Source organism: Silurus meridionalis, chromosome 17 (genome assembly GCF_014805685.1).
Source record: "Silurus meridionalis isolate SWU-2019-XX chromosome 17, ASM1480568v1, whole genome shotgun sequence".
Taxonomy (NCBI): domain Eukaryota; kingdom Metazoa; phylum Chordata; class Actinopteri; order Siluriformes; family Siluridae; genus Silurus; species Silurus meridionalis.
This window is the reverse complement of record NC_060900.1, coordinates 1,160,265-1,177,839: the sequence shown is the minus strand read 5'-3', so window position 1 is coordinate 1,177,839 and position 17,575 is coordinate 1,160,265. Positions and strand designations below refer to the sequence as shown.

Below are 17,575 nucleotides of genomic sequence, written 5' to 3'. Positions count from 1 at the left end.
TACCTTCATTTGGTTGACCTTCAACAACCACATAAGGTCAGATATTAGCTTTGGCAAAACAATAATAGTCCAAAATAACTTGTATGTACTCATAGTTCCAGGCAAAGTTTGTGAGATGCTCTAACAGATCCATAGCCACCCTATCACAGGCCATGCAGATGATGGGGAACAGGCTGAGAAATGCTGGTGTCGACTTGTTGAAATGAAATAAAGCCAAATTGTGTGTTTTTGCGCAAATACTACAAGAAAGAAAACACCAGTTTAAAAGGTTCATGAAAAAGCTATGTTTAAAAAATGCCCTTGTAAATGTATCTGCACAAATCCGTCTCTTCTCCTATGGCAGTCATTGTGGATTGAAATAAAAAACAGCTATTAAATCCACATGAACGGTTTTGAGCTTGTGTAGTTTGCTACAGATGAGATTTGCCAGCTTTGAATAGTGCGTTTTTTGACCATCTAATCAAAGGACTAGATGAAAATGCTGATGTGATCAGACGTCCGCTAGATGAACTCTTTGTTGACAACTTGAAATCTGATTGGTTAAAACAACAGTTTCAAGCAACATTGATTTGAATGAATAGGACCCCTGCAGTGTTCACAGTGAAGGTCTTACAGCAGTTCCCCTTGACCCTGACAGATGAATCTTTCCGGAGGAACGTTGTTTCGTTTTTACTGTGTACTGTGTACCACTGTGTATAGTAAAAATGACAATAAAAGCCACTTGACTTGACACACGTATTTACCCTTTTTCTGTGTCAACTACAAAATTTATGCAGTCAAGTCCGCAAGCGTCAATAAGAAGAAGAAGTAGAAGAAGAAGAAGAATGTGATAAATGATAAAGGATAAATGAAGCCTGGTGGAATTATATTGCACTGTATTGGGTACAGTCATTAGTACAGATACTTTACATCAATTACGATGAGAAAACAAGACACAATTAAGACTGATCATCACTACAAATACAATGTTTATTGGCTAATTAAATTACATTTTTGTCTTTTTTTTTATTTTGAGTAACATGTTCCTCAGATTTACATCCGGTTCATCCGGGAGATCGAACTGAAGTATAAGGAACGGAAAAACAACATTCACAATATATTCTTCGGCCAGTAGAAGGAACTAACTCGGGTTCAGGTTATTTGTGCAATTATTTTTGATCATTTGCCATTTTCTAAATTAATCAAAACAAAATGATTACACTGATGTGGCTGGTGTTGATATTTTTCACCAATTTCTGACAACTGAGGGAAAAGCTCTTGCTGGACTCTTGCTGAGATCATGTACACACTCTCAGGCTTCACATGGAGATGTGTACGATGTTGCAGCACTTTCACCTTTAGAAAAAAAAGAAAGAAATCAAGATTTAGTTCTCATATGAAACAACAGGGTGGGACAAGTGTGGAATTACTTTGTAAAGTAAAATGGAGAGATTTTATTGGCTGATAAAGAAGTCTTAATCACATACCGGTCTCATAGTAGTCATAAACCTTCACAACCGCCGGTTTCAAATTGTCTACTGGATGCCTCTGTACGATGGTCAGGGTATACACCTTCTCCTCACCCTTTTTCAGCTACACCAGACAGAGATATTAAACATAATCATTTCTGTTCTGTTCATCAGTGCTGTTCAGGTATACAGCAATACCACTGCATGCTACTATAAAATATCTATAATAACTAAAAGCTTTATTATTTTTTATCATTTTAAAGTATTTTGTAGCAACCAGCTGCAAATTCATTTTAATGGCACAAATTTTATTAATGCACAATTAATGCAACACGCATTTCTTTTTGACCTTTTTAAAAAAGAAATATAAATAAATAAACATTAAAGAGGCGACATTAAAACCTTCAAAGCAACACATTTATTTACAACATCCTTTCTTTACTCAGATATAAAAAATTTATAAACTTCACTACAATTTTTTTTTATCAGTCTCAAAATCAAGCACCAAAATCCGCCATGATGCCCACATCCGCCAATTAAAACCGTCCGTGTGGAAACACAGCAAAAGGTTAGTTTGGTGTCCTGATGATTTAAATCATTTAAAACCCCATTATTACTTTTTTTACAAGAAAGATTTGTGTTAATGCTCTATGTTGAGTTTAGTTTCACTAAAAATAAACATACATTTGCATAAAGTATTACTATTTTTCCATGTTAATTAGAGAATTAAAACTTGAAAAGTATACATTTTAGAGTACATTTGGAACAGAAAAAAAATGTGCGATTAAGTTGCGATTAATCACGAGGTAACTCATGCAATTAATCATGATTAAATTCGATTGATTTCAATCGATTGACAGCCTAATATATATATATATATATATATATATATATATATATATATATATATATATATATATATATATATATATATATATATATATGTGTGTGTGAGTGTGTGTGTGTGTGTGTGTGTGTGTGTGTGTGTGTGTGTGTGTGTTCTTACTCTATTCAGGTAGATATTTGCTTTGCCCTCAATTCGATCCACATGCTTCACAGCTCCATTTGTCGGCTGGAATTAAGATAAACAGAGAGAATCTGATTTATTAATGTTTGGAACAGCGTTTGGTTTGGTTTCTAGATGGATCACTAACTTCTCGCCTGCTACACGCCGCTCTGAATACATGTATATAAATAATAAGATCGGTTAAAGGTCTGAGTTACGTCTGATTTGTTGGTCACAAGCTGCACAGACGTCTCGTCCACCCTGAATCCTGAAAGAGGTTTGACTTCGATCACCACCATGTTGGTCTTTGCACGTTTACCTCCATACCTGAAATGAAAGCAGCATTAAATCACTCAAACATTCTCAAGTAACCGAATAAAACAAGTAACAAGTAACCGAGTAAAACAAAAACATTATACACTAAAACATTCTCTTTATTTGTAGAGAAATGACCGAATTTATGCACAAAAAAAATCTGGTTTCTAAACATTAAAAACTAATAAATATTTTGCTGAAAATATAATGAAATGATCAACATTTCTGAAGAGTTTTTTTTTTCAGACCTCAGAATGTTTTATTTAAAGATGAATTTTACATATTAATATTATTTGGTTATAATTTTAGTTACTTATTTCCAGCCACAAAATTTGATTCAAGTTCTGGACTTTTGGATAATATCTGATCATTGCATTTTTTTGCTGAGTCTGTGTAATAAATACACCAAATTTGAGTAACATAATAACAGATCTTTAGTAAATATAATTTAATCTATTTTATTTCTTAAACATATTATGAAAGATGATTTTGTGCAAATGATTAAATACATTTTATGTGTCATTTTGCCCAATAACACAATCTGTGTCACAGTGTAGCTGCTGGAGTTGCAGTAAAACTCACATGACTGTTATGGTCAATTCCAGAGATGAATTTGAGACCTTGCAGTCTTCAGCCGCTGAGGCCGAGATGGTGAATGAAGAGCTGTCAGTAGGAAGAGGGATGTTGTAGTCCAAAGTGAACTAGAATTGAAAAGAAACACATGATAAGCACAACTCGTTCATCAGAACCAAACCCCTGAGAACCTGTTTAATTAATAAAAACAACTGTGTGAAAGTGTGAAACGGTGATGTACAGACCTGCACGTACACACAGCCTTCACCTTCTGCTCTGATGTTATAATCTCCAGGAAGCTCCTGCAGCTGACTCTCCTGATACAGCAGCCTGTTACTCTGATTGATGTTAAATGTGTCCTTCAGCCCTGATGGTGATGTTACAGTAACAGTAACAGTTCCTGCTGAACTGTAGGTGACGAGACTGTATTTTGCCAGCGCCTGGAGAGCCACCACAGTGTCCTTAAAGATGGGAAAGTGCATGAGATAGAAAGTTACAGTATTTACACCATTATCCTGATTTCAAGGTTCAAGGTGAACGTGCTGAAGATTTATACCTGTGTAGACGCGAAGCCCCCGAAGGCGTTCTGCTGCTGGGAAAGCCAGTAGACGATGCTGGAGCTGTAACCCAGATCAAACCCAGACAGCGGGGGTCCACACATCAGAGCCAGAAGCACATATGAGGTCATCTCCACCTCCAAAGAGTCCACCACTGACCCACCATCCTCTCTGCTCCAGTGCCTTCCACCTCCTGAGGGAGATTTTAGAGAAATAATGCAGGGTTTGACTCCAGGATCTCCAGTGAAAAGATTTGAATGTATTTCTATTTGAGAAGATGTATGTAGTGTATGTTGTAGGAGTTTGTGATGCAGTATGAGTAGAGGTTGAGGAAGAAAATGAAAACAGCTGAATTCACATCACATGTTGGATATGAGATAGATGGCTGGTGGATGAGAAAAATTGACCAAATTTGAAAGAAAACGAATCCAAATTTCAATAGAGATACAGTAATTGAGTTATTGTCATGGGATTTCACCATAAATACATATTGACCTATTGACCTGGATGGATGGAAGGATGGATGGATGGATGAATGAATGAATGCACATCAAACCTGAGTTTATGGCCTTTCCATCCAGGTCTAACATCAATATGTTCCTCATCACTTGATCTCCAGCGAGAGTGAAGGTGTAGAAGAGGAGAGCCTTGGCATAGGTGGATTTCACCTGAACGTATTCATTCCTTAGGCACGTAAGACTGAAATCCACCACAGGATCCTGAAATATATAGATTCATATATTTTTCTTCTCCACTGTGCAGTGATTTGATTGTCCTCTCTAAGAAAAGTTCTTCAGTGAAGCCATTTGCTTACTGTAACTGTGTAATTGAGTTCCAGCATTGCAGCCGTGATGTACGCTGAGAGGGTCACCTCATCATTCACTCCTCCCTGAGAGAGAGGGGGAGAGAGAGAGAGAGAGAGAGAGAGAGAGAGTTAAATATACTCATGGTATTATATATCTACATGGTATTGGACTCAGACTCCTCAGTCTCCTGACCTTCAGATCACTGTGGAAGAGTTGTCCCACTGAGGCAAAGCATCCATTAGCCTGCTGCTGGTTCCCGAGCCAAGTCTTCGCCTGATACACAAACATCTGATCTACAAAGATGTATTGCTTCGCTTTCCCGAAAGACTTCATCACGAACGCCGTGAGCCTGAAAACACAAACACACAACGCTTCCAGATAACAACAATAACAACCTTTGTTTGTGTCAGGATCCTGTCAAGTGTTCTCCTAGACTTATAAACAACAAACAATTATTTATTAATGCTTATTTTGCTCTTGACTGAAATGAAGAACTAAAATAATGGAAATAAAGTAGCCCAAATGTAGCTAAATGCACCTGGTCACTTGGGCCGATTTCGGATCAGTGGCTGTAAATAAATGATGTGAATTGCACCAATTAACCATCAGCAGTTCACTGCTCACCATGTGTTTCCTGATGCATCGTTCATTCCAAAAGCACTGTAAGATCCATCAGTGTGTTTGTAACCGAGTTCTTGCTGGTATCCTGCGCAGGAGATGAGAAAGCAAAGGTTGTGTAAACTAACGATTTTATACTGATTTAGAAATAAAGTAAAGACAAAATGTATATTTTTAAAATGTATATTATCACCTAATATACCAAATAATTGTAACGAATATAAAATGTTATGTTGCCCCAGACATGTCAGAAGACCACTTGTCAAAACGGGTCATACCATTTCTCCAGTGTTACACAGCTGAGCTCTTCTACTGTAGGCATTTATATAAAATATTAAATAAAATATAAATCTTATCCTACGAGTTCTCACCGCTCACGAGGTAGGTATCTGCTGTTCTCCTGATGGTGGACGTGAGCTGGTTAGTGCTCTCCAGATACTCCAGGATGAAGATGTTGGGGGCGAAACGCAGCATGTTCTGCTCTCCACAACCGTACGGCATCGCCAGGAGACTCGCCAGGTTCTGTAGAGCTCGACCCATCAGATCTCCTGCAGACACGACGTTAATAGTGTTTTTTTTATTCATTTTTCTCTAATTTTGATTGGAGTGTGATTTAGAGGGAGTTTCTGTGCAAAATTAATATTAAATAATAAACACTGAAAACTCATTTGGTTATTTTTGATAGAAACAATAGTGAATGATAATAATTTGCATTCTCATCAATACCGCATCTTCACACAGTATTTCCCAAAGTTATAAATTAGTTTCAATGCCATACATTTAACAAAATGTTCAATAAAAACAGTTCTTTTTTCTTACCCAGTACAGAGACTGAGGCTCTGGCTGAACCCTTCATGTATGCATCAGACAGGTTTAATGAAATGATCTTCTCTACTACATCTTTTAACAGAGAAAGACAAACAAGGGGATTAAAATAGTAATAATCTGTACATAACCACTGCAGGACCACTAATAAACTGTCCTGGACTGACACTCCAATACTCAAATTAGGGATTTTTGCTCTGGCAAAGACCATAAAACTTTCTCAGGAGTTCCACCGTGATCTAAAATCCAGTTCTAGTCAACGTCCCAACAGAAGTGATTAATAATCAACGATCAGGATAAAAAATATTTACACTATAAAGTCTGTATTAAAGGTGAAAGAATAATGTGTGTGTCTGACCTGATGGACAGAGAAGCTCATTGTAGCTTTTAGACTGTTGGGTTCCTTCAGCCTGAAAACGGCAACAGAATAAAAATACGCTTATAATCACATTTACAGCATTAATAAAATGGTGCAGGAGCTGCTGATGATATTCATGGGTGGGTTTTGCAGCTGCTGTAAAAATGGCATTTAAATGAAAAGAGCAGGCAAACGATTCCAAAATATGACTGAAATTGTAAGGGCAGAGGGTTAAGCAATCAACAGACAAAGCAGTACAAAACTATTGACCAAAAACTAAAACAAAAAGACAAAACAAAACTTAAAAAACTAAATACAGAACGTCAGCTTCACTGGGGTCTGATGGCAGGGTGGAGATGAACTTTCCAGGGTCAGTTACAGGACAGGGACAGACTTGCTAGTGATCAGAGTTGGAACGAGGCTTGATAGACTTTGTTCTGTGCTTCTGACAAGAACAGGGTATGAGAATCAAATTCAAATTCTCTCAATAGCAGTTTTTGAGGGGGCAAGAAGATAAGAACATGACAAGGTGGCTTTACTGATCTCCTCTGGCAGGATCAGGACAGGACTACAGAGGTCACAGCATTGATCTTTGGCAGAATCAGGACATGTGGGGCTTTAAAATCAGCCTCTAACATGAACAAGAATTGGGATGCTGCTCTGTTGGCCTCAGAAAAAAGCTCATAAGTAAAGCCTATGGGTGGCTTTGGCTTGGCTTTAGAGGCTCCCGCATTGGCCTCTGGAGGAAATTTTGCATGGGAATCGATTCTGTTGACCTCTGGCTGGAGTTTTTCACAAAAGGCTTCCTTGTTAGCATCTTGAAGGAGCTCTGCAGTGAAGGCCACCTAGATGGAGCTGAGTTGGAGACTTCACATCCTCTTTGTCTCCAGAGCTCCTCTTCTCATATTAGATAAATCATCACCTTTACCAAATTCAGCAACATTGCATAGGCCTCTGATTCCCATGGTAGCAGGATGGGACAGAAAACACAAAGCTTCCTTAAAGGTTAGATGCATCTCAAAGGTAAAACAGGCAGCAGACCAGCCATCAACAGACAAAAAAAGAAACAGGAACCCAAAAAACAATATCTCACCAAGTCTGGTGGCAAAACATTGAACTTTACCTCACACTAGAATAAAGGATGCATTATTACAAATTATTATTATTATTATTATTATTATTATTATTATTATTATTATTATTATTATTATTATTATTGTAAGTAATAATCACCTGCACTTGCACTGATTTAATGACAGAACTGATGCTTCCTTGTTGTGGAACAGTAACCGCTTTTCCTCCACACAAATCCGACGACTTCACTGCCTCCGCCGTCACGCTCATGTTCACCTCCCCTACAACACACACACACACACACACACACACACACACACACACACACACACACACACACAAACAAAGTACTGTTTATTCTGATCATCTGTTATTTCATTGGGGCTTTTTCATATATAAAGCCAGTTAGATAGACAGTAGAAAAAAAAGGTTTTGTTTTGTTAATGTGAGAATTTTCGAGAATTTTTAGTGAGCTTTAAGTTTGATGTACCTAGAACCAGTGGTTTGATGGTCCATGAGATGGTCCAGCTCTCATCATCACACAGACATTGTGTGTTAGTGCAGGATGTACACGTTTGCACTGAGAACCTTTGTGATTCGGCCAAAGTCACCATCACCTTTAACACACACAGTTTCATTCAATCAATTATGTGAAAACTAAACTTTTTCCCTTTTTTTTTAAGTCTGACCTTCACAAAGTGTTGGTGAAAAACTGATTATTTGGTTTAAGAAATGTAATCAGACCGAACATCTCAGCTCACCATCATACAGCTTTTGATGTAGCTGATAACGGTGGCTTTGAGTGTGAACACTTCTCCGTGGATGACAGAGCAGGGTTTGGTGAGGCTCACAAAGAAAGGCTGGAAGGCAGTGAGCGAAGTTTTAGGGGCAACTCCAAACCCGACCGGTGACGTACAAAATGCACCAGCCTGCCACGTCGTGATGGAGTCCGGGACGGTTTTATTAAGAGCTGCAGCTCCAGAATCACTGTAAAAGAAATAGCACTGATTAAAAAAAATCTAAAAAAATAAATCAAATAAATAAAAATCTTAAACAACATGCACACCTGACTGGAACGAGATCCCAAATCCATGTCTCTGGGAAATAGTTGCAATTTGAATTCAGTAGTTTGCTTGTATTCAAGCCAACTGCAGAAAATTCAGTACTGTGGAGGGCTGGTGCTTCATCTTCATCTTCATCTAGGAAAAGGGTTCAAATATGGATATACAGTCATGTCTGTAAAGATTTGGACCATTTCAAAGTCATAAATAGAAAACTTCATAGTAAATACAGATGATTTACCAAAAGATTGGACATCCTTTGGACGAATGGGACAACAATCAACTTGTACCAGAATGATGGAGCCGAAAAGGAACGGCATATGATCTCAAACACATTCTGCACGTCTATATTATCTGCTTACATTTAGCCAAATGTATCAAATCTCATCAGACCGAATCTCATACTTGTGATGGACACTGAGGCAGAGTGCACTTCTACTGTTTTATTTCAAATTATGGAAAAATAGCATGAACAGCTGAAGACAGCTGAGTAAAGGCCTGGCAGAGCATCACCCAAGAAGAAATCTAGTTTCAGATGATTTCTGTGGATTCCAAACTTCAGGCTTTAATTTATGATTGCTAGTTTGGCAGTTGACTTTTCTTTCATTTATAAACCCTCTATTACACCGTGGTAGGTATTTTAAATAACATTAACTCTGGATGGAGGTTTCTTTAATTGGAGATCACATGAGGATGGTTCCACATCAACAGCCTAAAGATCTATGAAGTTACTGATCAACTCAGGAATTGGACTGTAATTGATATTAACATTCTACTGCAATGGCTCAGGACCACAGTTTGCATTTAATTGTCCATCATTGCACACTTTAACAGTGATGGAACTGTAATGAATGGACATTCAGTGATGAGGATGAGGATGATTCCCTTTTGATTTCGGTTCATCACGTGGCAGTTTTTCCTTCACCACAGTCACCACTGGCTCACACATTAGAGATCAACTTATAGTTATTTGCAACAAACTTTTACATCCTTTTGTAACCACTTCATCTCTGTGATGCTGCTTTTAGACAACGTTCACTGTTAAAATCGCTAGAAAACGTGGCTGGAGAAAAAGCACTTACAACAATCTTTAGGTTTCTTCACCTCCACATTTGTGAGAACTTTAACTCCAATATCCTGAGAGTATAAAAGATACACAATATTATTATTATTATATTGCCTACATTTACTACATGTATAGTTCAATTTGTCTACAAGAACATTGTACAAAAATGTATAATGTATCACAAAAGAATAAAAGATCATTGGAATTGCATAAATAATAAATAAATAAATAAATAAATAAATAAATAAATAAATAATGTTTCCCTGCATTTACAGTACATGTAGGCTTTTGGCGGATCTTCATCCAAAAACAGAGCTGCAACAAACACACTATGGCATGCTGTTACAGTGAAAACAATTAACAGGGTGTTTTATTTACTCCCTGCATTTTCTTATGTATTAATGAAAGAACCGCCACACTTTTTATTCAATAATAGAAAAGTAATATAAATGTCCTACTTTAAAGGTGTTGTACACATCAACTTTCCAAAAGTGATCAGTTGATTTTGAAGCTTCTGCTCCTCTGAAGTTCTCCCAGATCGGGTTTGACTCCTCTTCATTGGTGATGAATGGATATCCTGAGAGCTCCTGTACAGGCAGCCTGTTAAACACCTGGAGTAAAAGGGGGGGTGTCACATCCTCATTAGAACAGCCATTGTGTTGTCTCTGGTGTAAATAATTAAAAATTCAACAAATCTAATTTAGCACTGAGCATCTTTAATATGATTTAAATGTAGGTTTGCGTGTAAAGGTAAACTCTTTAAGCTACAGGTATGTGCTACTACTGTTTATTTGGACATATGGGACAAAATATGGCAATTGATTTTTCTTTCTTCAATACAATGAATGCAAAAGACTTGGTTAAGGTTTAAAAAGTCCCAGGTCTCTGTTTGTCGCTGTATGGAGATTTATGTAAAACTGGGATTTGTTCCAATATTGTAAAAATAAACATTTTAAATAAAAAATCCATTACCATCTTTCAGCTTTAGTTCAAAACACATTTATAAATGGTGTATATATATTTTTTTTTAAACAAAGTTTTTACTTCTTACTACACATTCAGAAATAAACTGTGTTCGGACGCACAGAGTGGATGTTGAGCACGCTCTCTGGATGCATCAGCAGAAGTCTCTGGTCTATTGCCCTCACTGAACACAGAGATCCTGGAGCAGCTTTCAGCATCAGTGATGCCTGATGACCAGGAAGATTCTGAGAAGCTGAAAACCTCAGAGATACCTGAAAGGCCAAGCAAGAGCAGGTGGTCTTCTTATAACAAAGTCAGAACAGGGTATCTGTAGGTGTCACCACAGTAAATCTAAGACTTTGGATTGGTTGAAGACCAAGTACACTTCTTTATGTCTACAGTATTCCAACAGTAAAAACAAAAAACAGTTTGAGGAAGATAATGAAATGTTGACCTAGTGTCCAAAATTCTGCAGATTTTAATCTAAGCATTATTGGGACATCCATGGAGACTCCACTTTATTAGGCAGGTCATTTAAAAGTTACACATGATTTAAATTTGAAAACTGGTTGTTAAACCTCAGTATCAAAACAGCTAAGAGTCTTGATTTCTGACCTTGTTGCCCAAACACAGCTGAATGGGGAAGTTCATGCTGTCTGCCACTGCCTCACCACAGGGAAGGATTGCGTACAGGACCACCTGAGCAACTGGGCTTAGTTTTACCATCATCTTCAAAGCCAACGCTAGGTTGCCCCTGTGCTCTTCTATAAAAAAGAAAAATATTAGGATTGTAAGGGCAGTGGCCACCAACACAGCGGCATTTAAAAGATGCGAATATCAGCAACATAACCAATAAAAACGTCCAGCACTTTTCACAACAAACTACATTCAGCTTTGATTCGCTGTTTGAAGTCTATGGACAGTGTGATGTTAATGAACCTCTTTCAGGGTTGATGGCTTCTACAATGCTTCCTTGCTGCACCAGATGTCCTTTACTCATCACCTAGACGCAGTAATATAAAGAGGCAAAATGTAATACATTAGAACATAAATCAGTCATAAAGTTATAAACTTGAGAAAAAGCATTTGATAAGAAACTACAAGACGTCTGGATTTAAATCGAAGGCGTCGAGTAAAAGTACTTTTCATGTTACGATGTTTCTTGATTGTATTTTCATGTTGTACCCACCATGTAGAAGAAGGTTATGGTCTTCTGGCCTGGTGCGAGTGCGCTGTGGTGTATCAAGTACTGAGCTTTGATAACGGCTTTTTTATTACACTTGAAAGGCTTCAAGCAGATCTTAAACTTGATGAAACTCCGGCTCTTGGAGTAGAACGACTGAAGAAAGAGATCGGCTGTGGGGTAGTTGGGTATAAGATGATTTTCCTTCTGTACAACTGGTTTGTTGCTTGTTTTATACGACGCCTACAGTATGTAAAGGAAAAAACAGAAAAAGAAAGCACCTGACGCATTAATGATATGTGACATGGTTTCTATTTATACCACACTGCTGCTGAATTCACATTTGGAATAAGATGATTTTATATGCATAAACATGTAAATGATGGTTATGATCTTTTTATAGCTTCTATAATTGTAAGCTATTTTAGACCAATGTAAAAAAGATAATAAAATACTGTAGTAAATTCAATAAAGTAAAACAGTCGCAGTTCAAAGCAGTTAAAACTGAAGCAACGCTGTGAAGTTGTTTATGTTAATTATGTAGCTGCAGGCAACTCGTTCGATCCGAGAGCAGGTACAGGGCAAGATGTTTTTACGAGGTTTTAATACTTTATTTCTGGGTTCTAACATTTTTTAAGCACAGTTACATTTATAGCATTGGGCAGATGACCTTTTCTTGCTGAAAGACACACCATTGGAGGCCTGGTGGTGCTGGGATTTAAATCCATGACCTTCTGATCAGAATTCCAACCTTTTTTCCACTGAGCTCCCACTTCCACATATTTCAGACTCGACAATCATGGTGTACTTCAAGCATGTCCATAATGGACTTCACATTCCAAACACTACATCTTTCACAATCCCCAAGCTTCCGTTAAGCAAACCGGGTTCCAATTCCACACTCACACCTTACAATTAAAAGTGACTCTTGTTTATATTAGCCTCGGCGTAGTGTTCATACCGAGCATTTATACAGTGTCTGTACTGTAAACTTGGAGTTCAGTGTTTAAGATGTTGGACTTCGATCTGAAGGTCATTTGTTCAGATCCCAACATCACCAAGCTTCCACTGCTCGCTCTGGATAATGACGTCTGCCAAATGCCATACATGAAAATGTTCATTTTTTTATTTTGCCTTGTGAGAACCTGAGAAACGTTTCACTGCCTCATGAACTGCTAAGCACTGTAGAACTATAAATCTAGATAAATCTCTACCGGATGTTCGTACACTGCAAGCAGCTGGAGATTTATTTCCTATTTAATTTGATTGATTTGATAAAAAAAAAAAATTAAACAATAAAAGGTAAATGGAAAACAAAGACTTTACCAACCTCAAAATTGACCTGCTCCAAACCCCATGGTTCGGTGTTGAGGGAAAATTTAGCGACGCCTTTGTGACTGGTGATCAGTTTTCGAACAGATTTTTTATCCTCCCCGTAATTTACAGTCAGATAGACTACTTTTCTTTGCAGTGGATAGGCGTCCGGGCCGAGCACTTTAATCTGATAAAGAAAAACAGGAATCTCAACCTTCAAATCAAATAATCTGCCTCTAGACAGAAGAAAAAAAAATGGCCTCCACTGGCTTTTAATTAGTCATTTACATAATAATGAGGAAAAATAGTGGTACTGGAGTTGCTTATTTAAAAAAATAGCTTACTTGAGCTGTATAGCATTGCATTTTACAACCGCACATCACACAACATATACATTATCCAATCTTTACCCTGTCTGCTTTATATTCTGATTCTAATGACTTTCTTGCAGGAATCAAATAAATCGATAAAATCAGCAACACAATCACCTTTCCTTCGTATGTCATTCCAGGTTTATATGTTGTTGGTGAATCCTCAAATGAAAGTGTGATGATATTAGATGTAATTGAAGAGCTGCCTGAACCAGTCATTATCACTCCTACAGGATAAACACAGCATTAACACAAACCTCAAACTTGTCTTTTAGGAATGAATCAGTGCACAAAAACACACACACACATAAACACAAACTATGGAAGCATTAATCCGAGGGACTCAGTACAAGAAATATTTACCAGTGCCGTCTTCTTCCACTTCACTCTGAACCAGGATCGAAGCTTTATATCGCATATCACTTAATGCAAATCGTGCCAGATTTAGGATCTGTAGTCCGCAGCCTGACCTGTCAGTCTAAAGCAAAAAAATAAGCTGTTTATTACAAAAAAACTCAATTATATCTAGTACAGTGTGATTTTCTGAATTTTATTATGTTAGTATGATGGTTTAAAGATACTCAGTAGGATGTGTTCACTAGTTTCTACAGTCTCACGCAAACCAAACAAAATATGGACGTTTCTAAAAAGCTTAATGTGAAAAACTCTTAACGTGGATTCATGCGATAAGACAGGGTTTTTGAAAGACCAAACTCAACCAAAGTTGTACTTAGTATGTTTTATTATCAATGTGTTCAATATGGTCTTTTAAAAACGCCGTCTTATCGCACGTTAGGACTTTTTCACGTTAAGCGTTTCCGAATGTCCACACGATGTTTGAAACACAGTCTGAGATGCAACACTGTCAGTGGTTTTAGTCTTTTTCACTTTACAGATGTTTTTGGAAAAATAATGCAACTAAATTCTTTTCATTTGAAGGAGTACCTGAGGACGTGTAATGATGTCACTAACAAGCTTTTTCTGTTGATGTTAAAGATAACGGACCTTCATTGTATAAATCTCGCAGATGTCTGGTGGTGGTGCTTCTCCGAACAGCTGCCACCCGTATCTGTAACTGTGTTGGCAGACGGTGGTCTTCACCGTTCCACTTACCGGCTTTCCGTATGAACATCTGCAGAAAATTATTAGAAATTTAGATTTCAATACAAAATTACTTTCATAACATATTATTTTGAGCTCGATTTGAAATATCAGACTTACAGATTACTGAGTTTGCAAAGTTTGCTGGAACATTCCCAGTCTGGAGTAATGAAACAGAGCATTATTTAGTAATGAATACTCACTTTGCACACACTTTCAGTGTGGCGGTCGTGTCCAGGATGGTGATGACTGGAGGAAGTTGTACTGTAACTTCAAATTTTGGCAGAACTGTAACAGACGATGTGACACAGTCTTAATATACAGCAGCAACTATTTTACAAAGGTATTTGTTATTGGGGTATATGGCTGGGGGGATTTATGTCATGGTGTTGTTTCAGTTTATTTCATAGACAATTCCATGAATCAAGAAACCCTTAGCTATAATTCAACAGTAACAATTAAATAAAATACAAAACTGGAGGATCTCTACTCTTATCTAAAACACGTGATTCATTAAAATTGTATATGATTCAGATAAAAACACATGTTAGCCAGCAAACCTTCTCTCACACACTCTTCCACCTTAACGTGGATCACAGCAACATGGCTACACACTTCCCTTAATCCAACCACAAACATTTCCAAACGTATGAAATAATACGTGTGCACTGCAATGTCTGACCGCAATCATTCACTTGGAAGGTTTGTGCGATCTGTTGGTTTTTGTCGTCCCAAACTGTGATGATATAAATTCCTTTAGTGGCCTCAGAGTTGATGGGGTACGTCAGATCCGCGAGGCCGCTGTGCGTGGAGACGTTCAGCCACTGACCGATACGGTTTGAGTTTGGGTCCTGAAGAAGAATAAATACAGAAATAAAATTAAATCTCCACTCTTACTGCTAAAATTAGGATAAAAATAATTACATTAATAAGGAGCAGTTATTACATAAATCACTAGTGAACGCATATTATTCTGTGTGTTATAATCTATAAAAAAAACGAAACTATTTTACAGATAAAATATTCATTAAAAGGCAAGATACACCAATCAGCCAGAACATTATGACCACCTGCCTAATATTGTGTTGGTCCCTTTTGTTGCTAAAATATCCGTGACCCATCGATCATTAACAGCATGACCCAGTCGTCTAGACGTCACAATTTGTCAAATCCTTACGCTCACCCATTTTTCCTGCTTCTAACACATCGAGTTTAAGGACAAAATGTTCACTTGCTGCCTAATAAAAATATCCACCCGCTAACAGGTGCCATGATGAAGAGATCATCGGCTTTCGGTCATGACGTTATGTGATGTTATGCCTGATCGGTGTATGTTATAATAAAAGTGAGTAGGTTGAATATTTCTTATGACACTTTACCTGCACTTCTATCTTTGGAAACTGGGAAAAAAAAGGGGGAAAAAAGGTTTTTTTTTTACTTCCATTAAACATACAGTGATATATTAGTAATGATTTATATGATTATAAATGATTAATCATCATAAAATTGTTCTGGAAGCACTAATACTTTTTTTAAAGCACAAATGGCATTATTTGATATTCATAAAATGATTAGTCCTAATTAATCAATGGTTCTTTCTGTATGGACAGTAGTTTGGTATGTGGTTATTGGTTTGTACTTTTTAAACATCTGATTCCACACTGAGTCCCTTTTGCTGTTATAATGAGCTTCACTCTTCTGGGAAGATGTTGCACTAGATTGTGTAGAGATCTGTGTGAGATTCATTGAGATGTAGGTGAGGTGAGGAGGCCTGGGGTGCAGTCAGCAGGCAAAATTTCAAGTTACTGCATCCGCAGACGTCGTGTATAATCGTGTGTCTTCCACTTTGTTTACCTCAAAATAACGTAATAATGAGCGCTAATAATGCTTAAAAACTAATTTCACCCAATTACATTTTTTGTATTTTATGATTAAAATACATTTCAATGATTCATAGAAAGTGCTTCTAAAATTTCAAAGTGAGGAACTGATTGAAGTTTTCAAACCGTCTGATTGTAGGTGAGGAAATCAGTGTCCAGAGAGACGACGCGGAACTTCACTGTGGAGGGAAAATATAATGCAGTTGTGTTTCAGAACTGATTTCCTTAATAAATTGCGAGTTGTGGGCACATGGACACTAATTCAACACTAACACAGTAAAATAATAATAACATAATGACCATAACAAAATATACAAATACAAATAAAGCTAGAAAGGCTGGAGATGGGGGAGAATAAAGTGAACATGGAACTGAGGATATTGTGGAAAATATGTCAGATCCTCCACTAAATCGAAACCTAATGTGTTCATTTAGCTTTAATGTTTTTTATATAGTATATATATATATATATATATATATATATATATATATATATATATATATATATATATATATATATATATTACGGCTATTAAACAATGTCAAGTTTCTATAGTTTTATGATGATCATTTTTCTTTGTGGCTGTTTTAATTGTTAAATATGTATGTATTTCTTTATTAATTGGTTTTATTTTAATATTTCAGGATAAAAAGTGCCCAGAGGAGACTCCGGTCTCATTCATTCGCCGTGCAGACCATGTGCATGGACAAATATGGAGCTTTATGCAAATGTATTATTATTTTTTGTGAAACCAAACTCAGCATAGAGCATGAACACAAAATATTCTTGTAAATGTTTTAAAGTAATGATAGTGTTTTAAATGCCGTAAATAATCAGGACACAAATTTTGCTATGTTTCTACACAGACGGTTTTAATTGCCGGATGTTGCATCATGGCGGATTTTGGTGCTGATTTGCGCTAGAGGTTTTAATTTTGCCTCTTTTTTATTTGTATTTGAAAAAATTATCAAACGGAAATGTGCGCTGCATTAATCGCATGTTAATAAAATTAGTGGCGTTAAAATGTATTTGCATTACCGCATTTATTTTGACAA

At 37.0% G+C, this 17,575-nt stretch overlaps 1 protein-coding gene across 1 annotated transcript in view; it reads right to left on the bottom strand.

Moving 5' to 3' along the window:
• Positions 1-1,215: 1,215 nt before the first annotated feature.
• Positions 1,216-17,575, bottom strand: part of LOC124399731 (alpha-2-macroglobulin-like protein 1) — a 35,101-nt gene continuing 18,741 nt past the window's right edge. The window contains exons 5-35 of the mRNA XM_046870879.1: positions 16,646-16,698; positions 15,322-15,490; positions 14,843-14,927; positions 14,544-14,670; positions 13,902-14,016; positions 13,656-13,765; positions 13,184-13,354; positions 11,860-12,096; positions 11,610-11,673; positions 11,286-11,434; positions 10,793-10,942; positions 10,166-10,318; positions 9,724-9,778; positions 8,647-8,779; positions 8,342-8,567; positions 8,071-8,197; positions 7,740-7,861; positions 6,507-6,558; positions 6,143-6,217; positions 5,695-5,871; positions 5,330-5,411; positions 4,898-5,054; positions 4,714-4,788; positions 4,456-4,618; positions 3,899-4,092; positions 3,588-3,803; positions 3,352-3,470; positions 2,673-2,781; positions 2,455-2,520; positions 1,467-1,572; positions 1,216-1,335 (exon numbers count right to left, since the gene is read on the bottom strand). Of these exons, the coding sequence (XP_046726835.1) occupies positions 1,292-1,335; positions 1,467-1,572; positions 2,455-2,520; positions 2,673-2,781; positions 3,352-3,470; positions 3,588-3,803; positions 3,899-4,092; positions 4,456-4,618; positions 4,714-4,788; positions 4,898-5,054; positions 5,330-5,411; positions 5,695-5,871; positions 6,143-6,217; positions 6,507-6,558; positions 7,740-7,861; positions 8,071-8,197; positions 8,342-8,567; positions 8,647-8,779; positions 9,724-9,778; positions 10,166-10,318; positions 10,793-10,942; positions 11,286-11,434; positions 11,610-11,673; positions 11,860-12,096; positions 13,184-13,354; positions 13,656-13,765; positions 13,902-14,016; positions 14,544-14,670; positions 14,843-14,927; positions 15,322-15,490; positions 16,646-16,698 (3,881 nt within the window). The 3' untranslated portion in view covers positions 1,216-1,291. The remainder of the gene's footprint in view (positions 1,336-1,466; positions 1,573-2,454; positions 2,521-2,672; positions 2,782-3,351; positions 3,471-3,587; positions 3,804-3,898; positions 4,093-4,455; positions 4,619-4,713; positions 4,789-4,897; positions 5,055-5,329; positions 5,412-5,694; positions 5,872-6,142; positions 6,218-6,506; positions 6,559-7,739; positions 7,862-8,070; positions 8,198-8,341; positions 8,568-8,646; positions 8,780-9,723; positions 9,779-10,165; positions 10,319-10,792; positions 10,943-11,285; positions 11,435-11,609; positions 11,674-11,859; positions 12,097-13,183; positions 13,355-13,655; positions 13,766-13,901; positions 14,017-14,543; positions 14,671-14,842; positions 14,928-15,321; positions 15,491-16,645; positions 16,699-17,575) is intronic.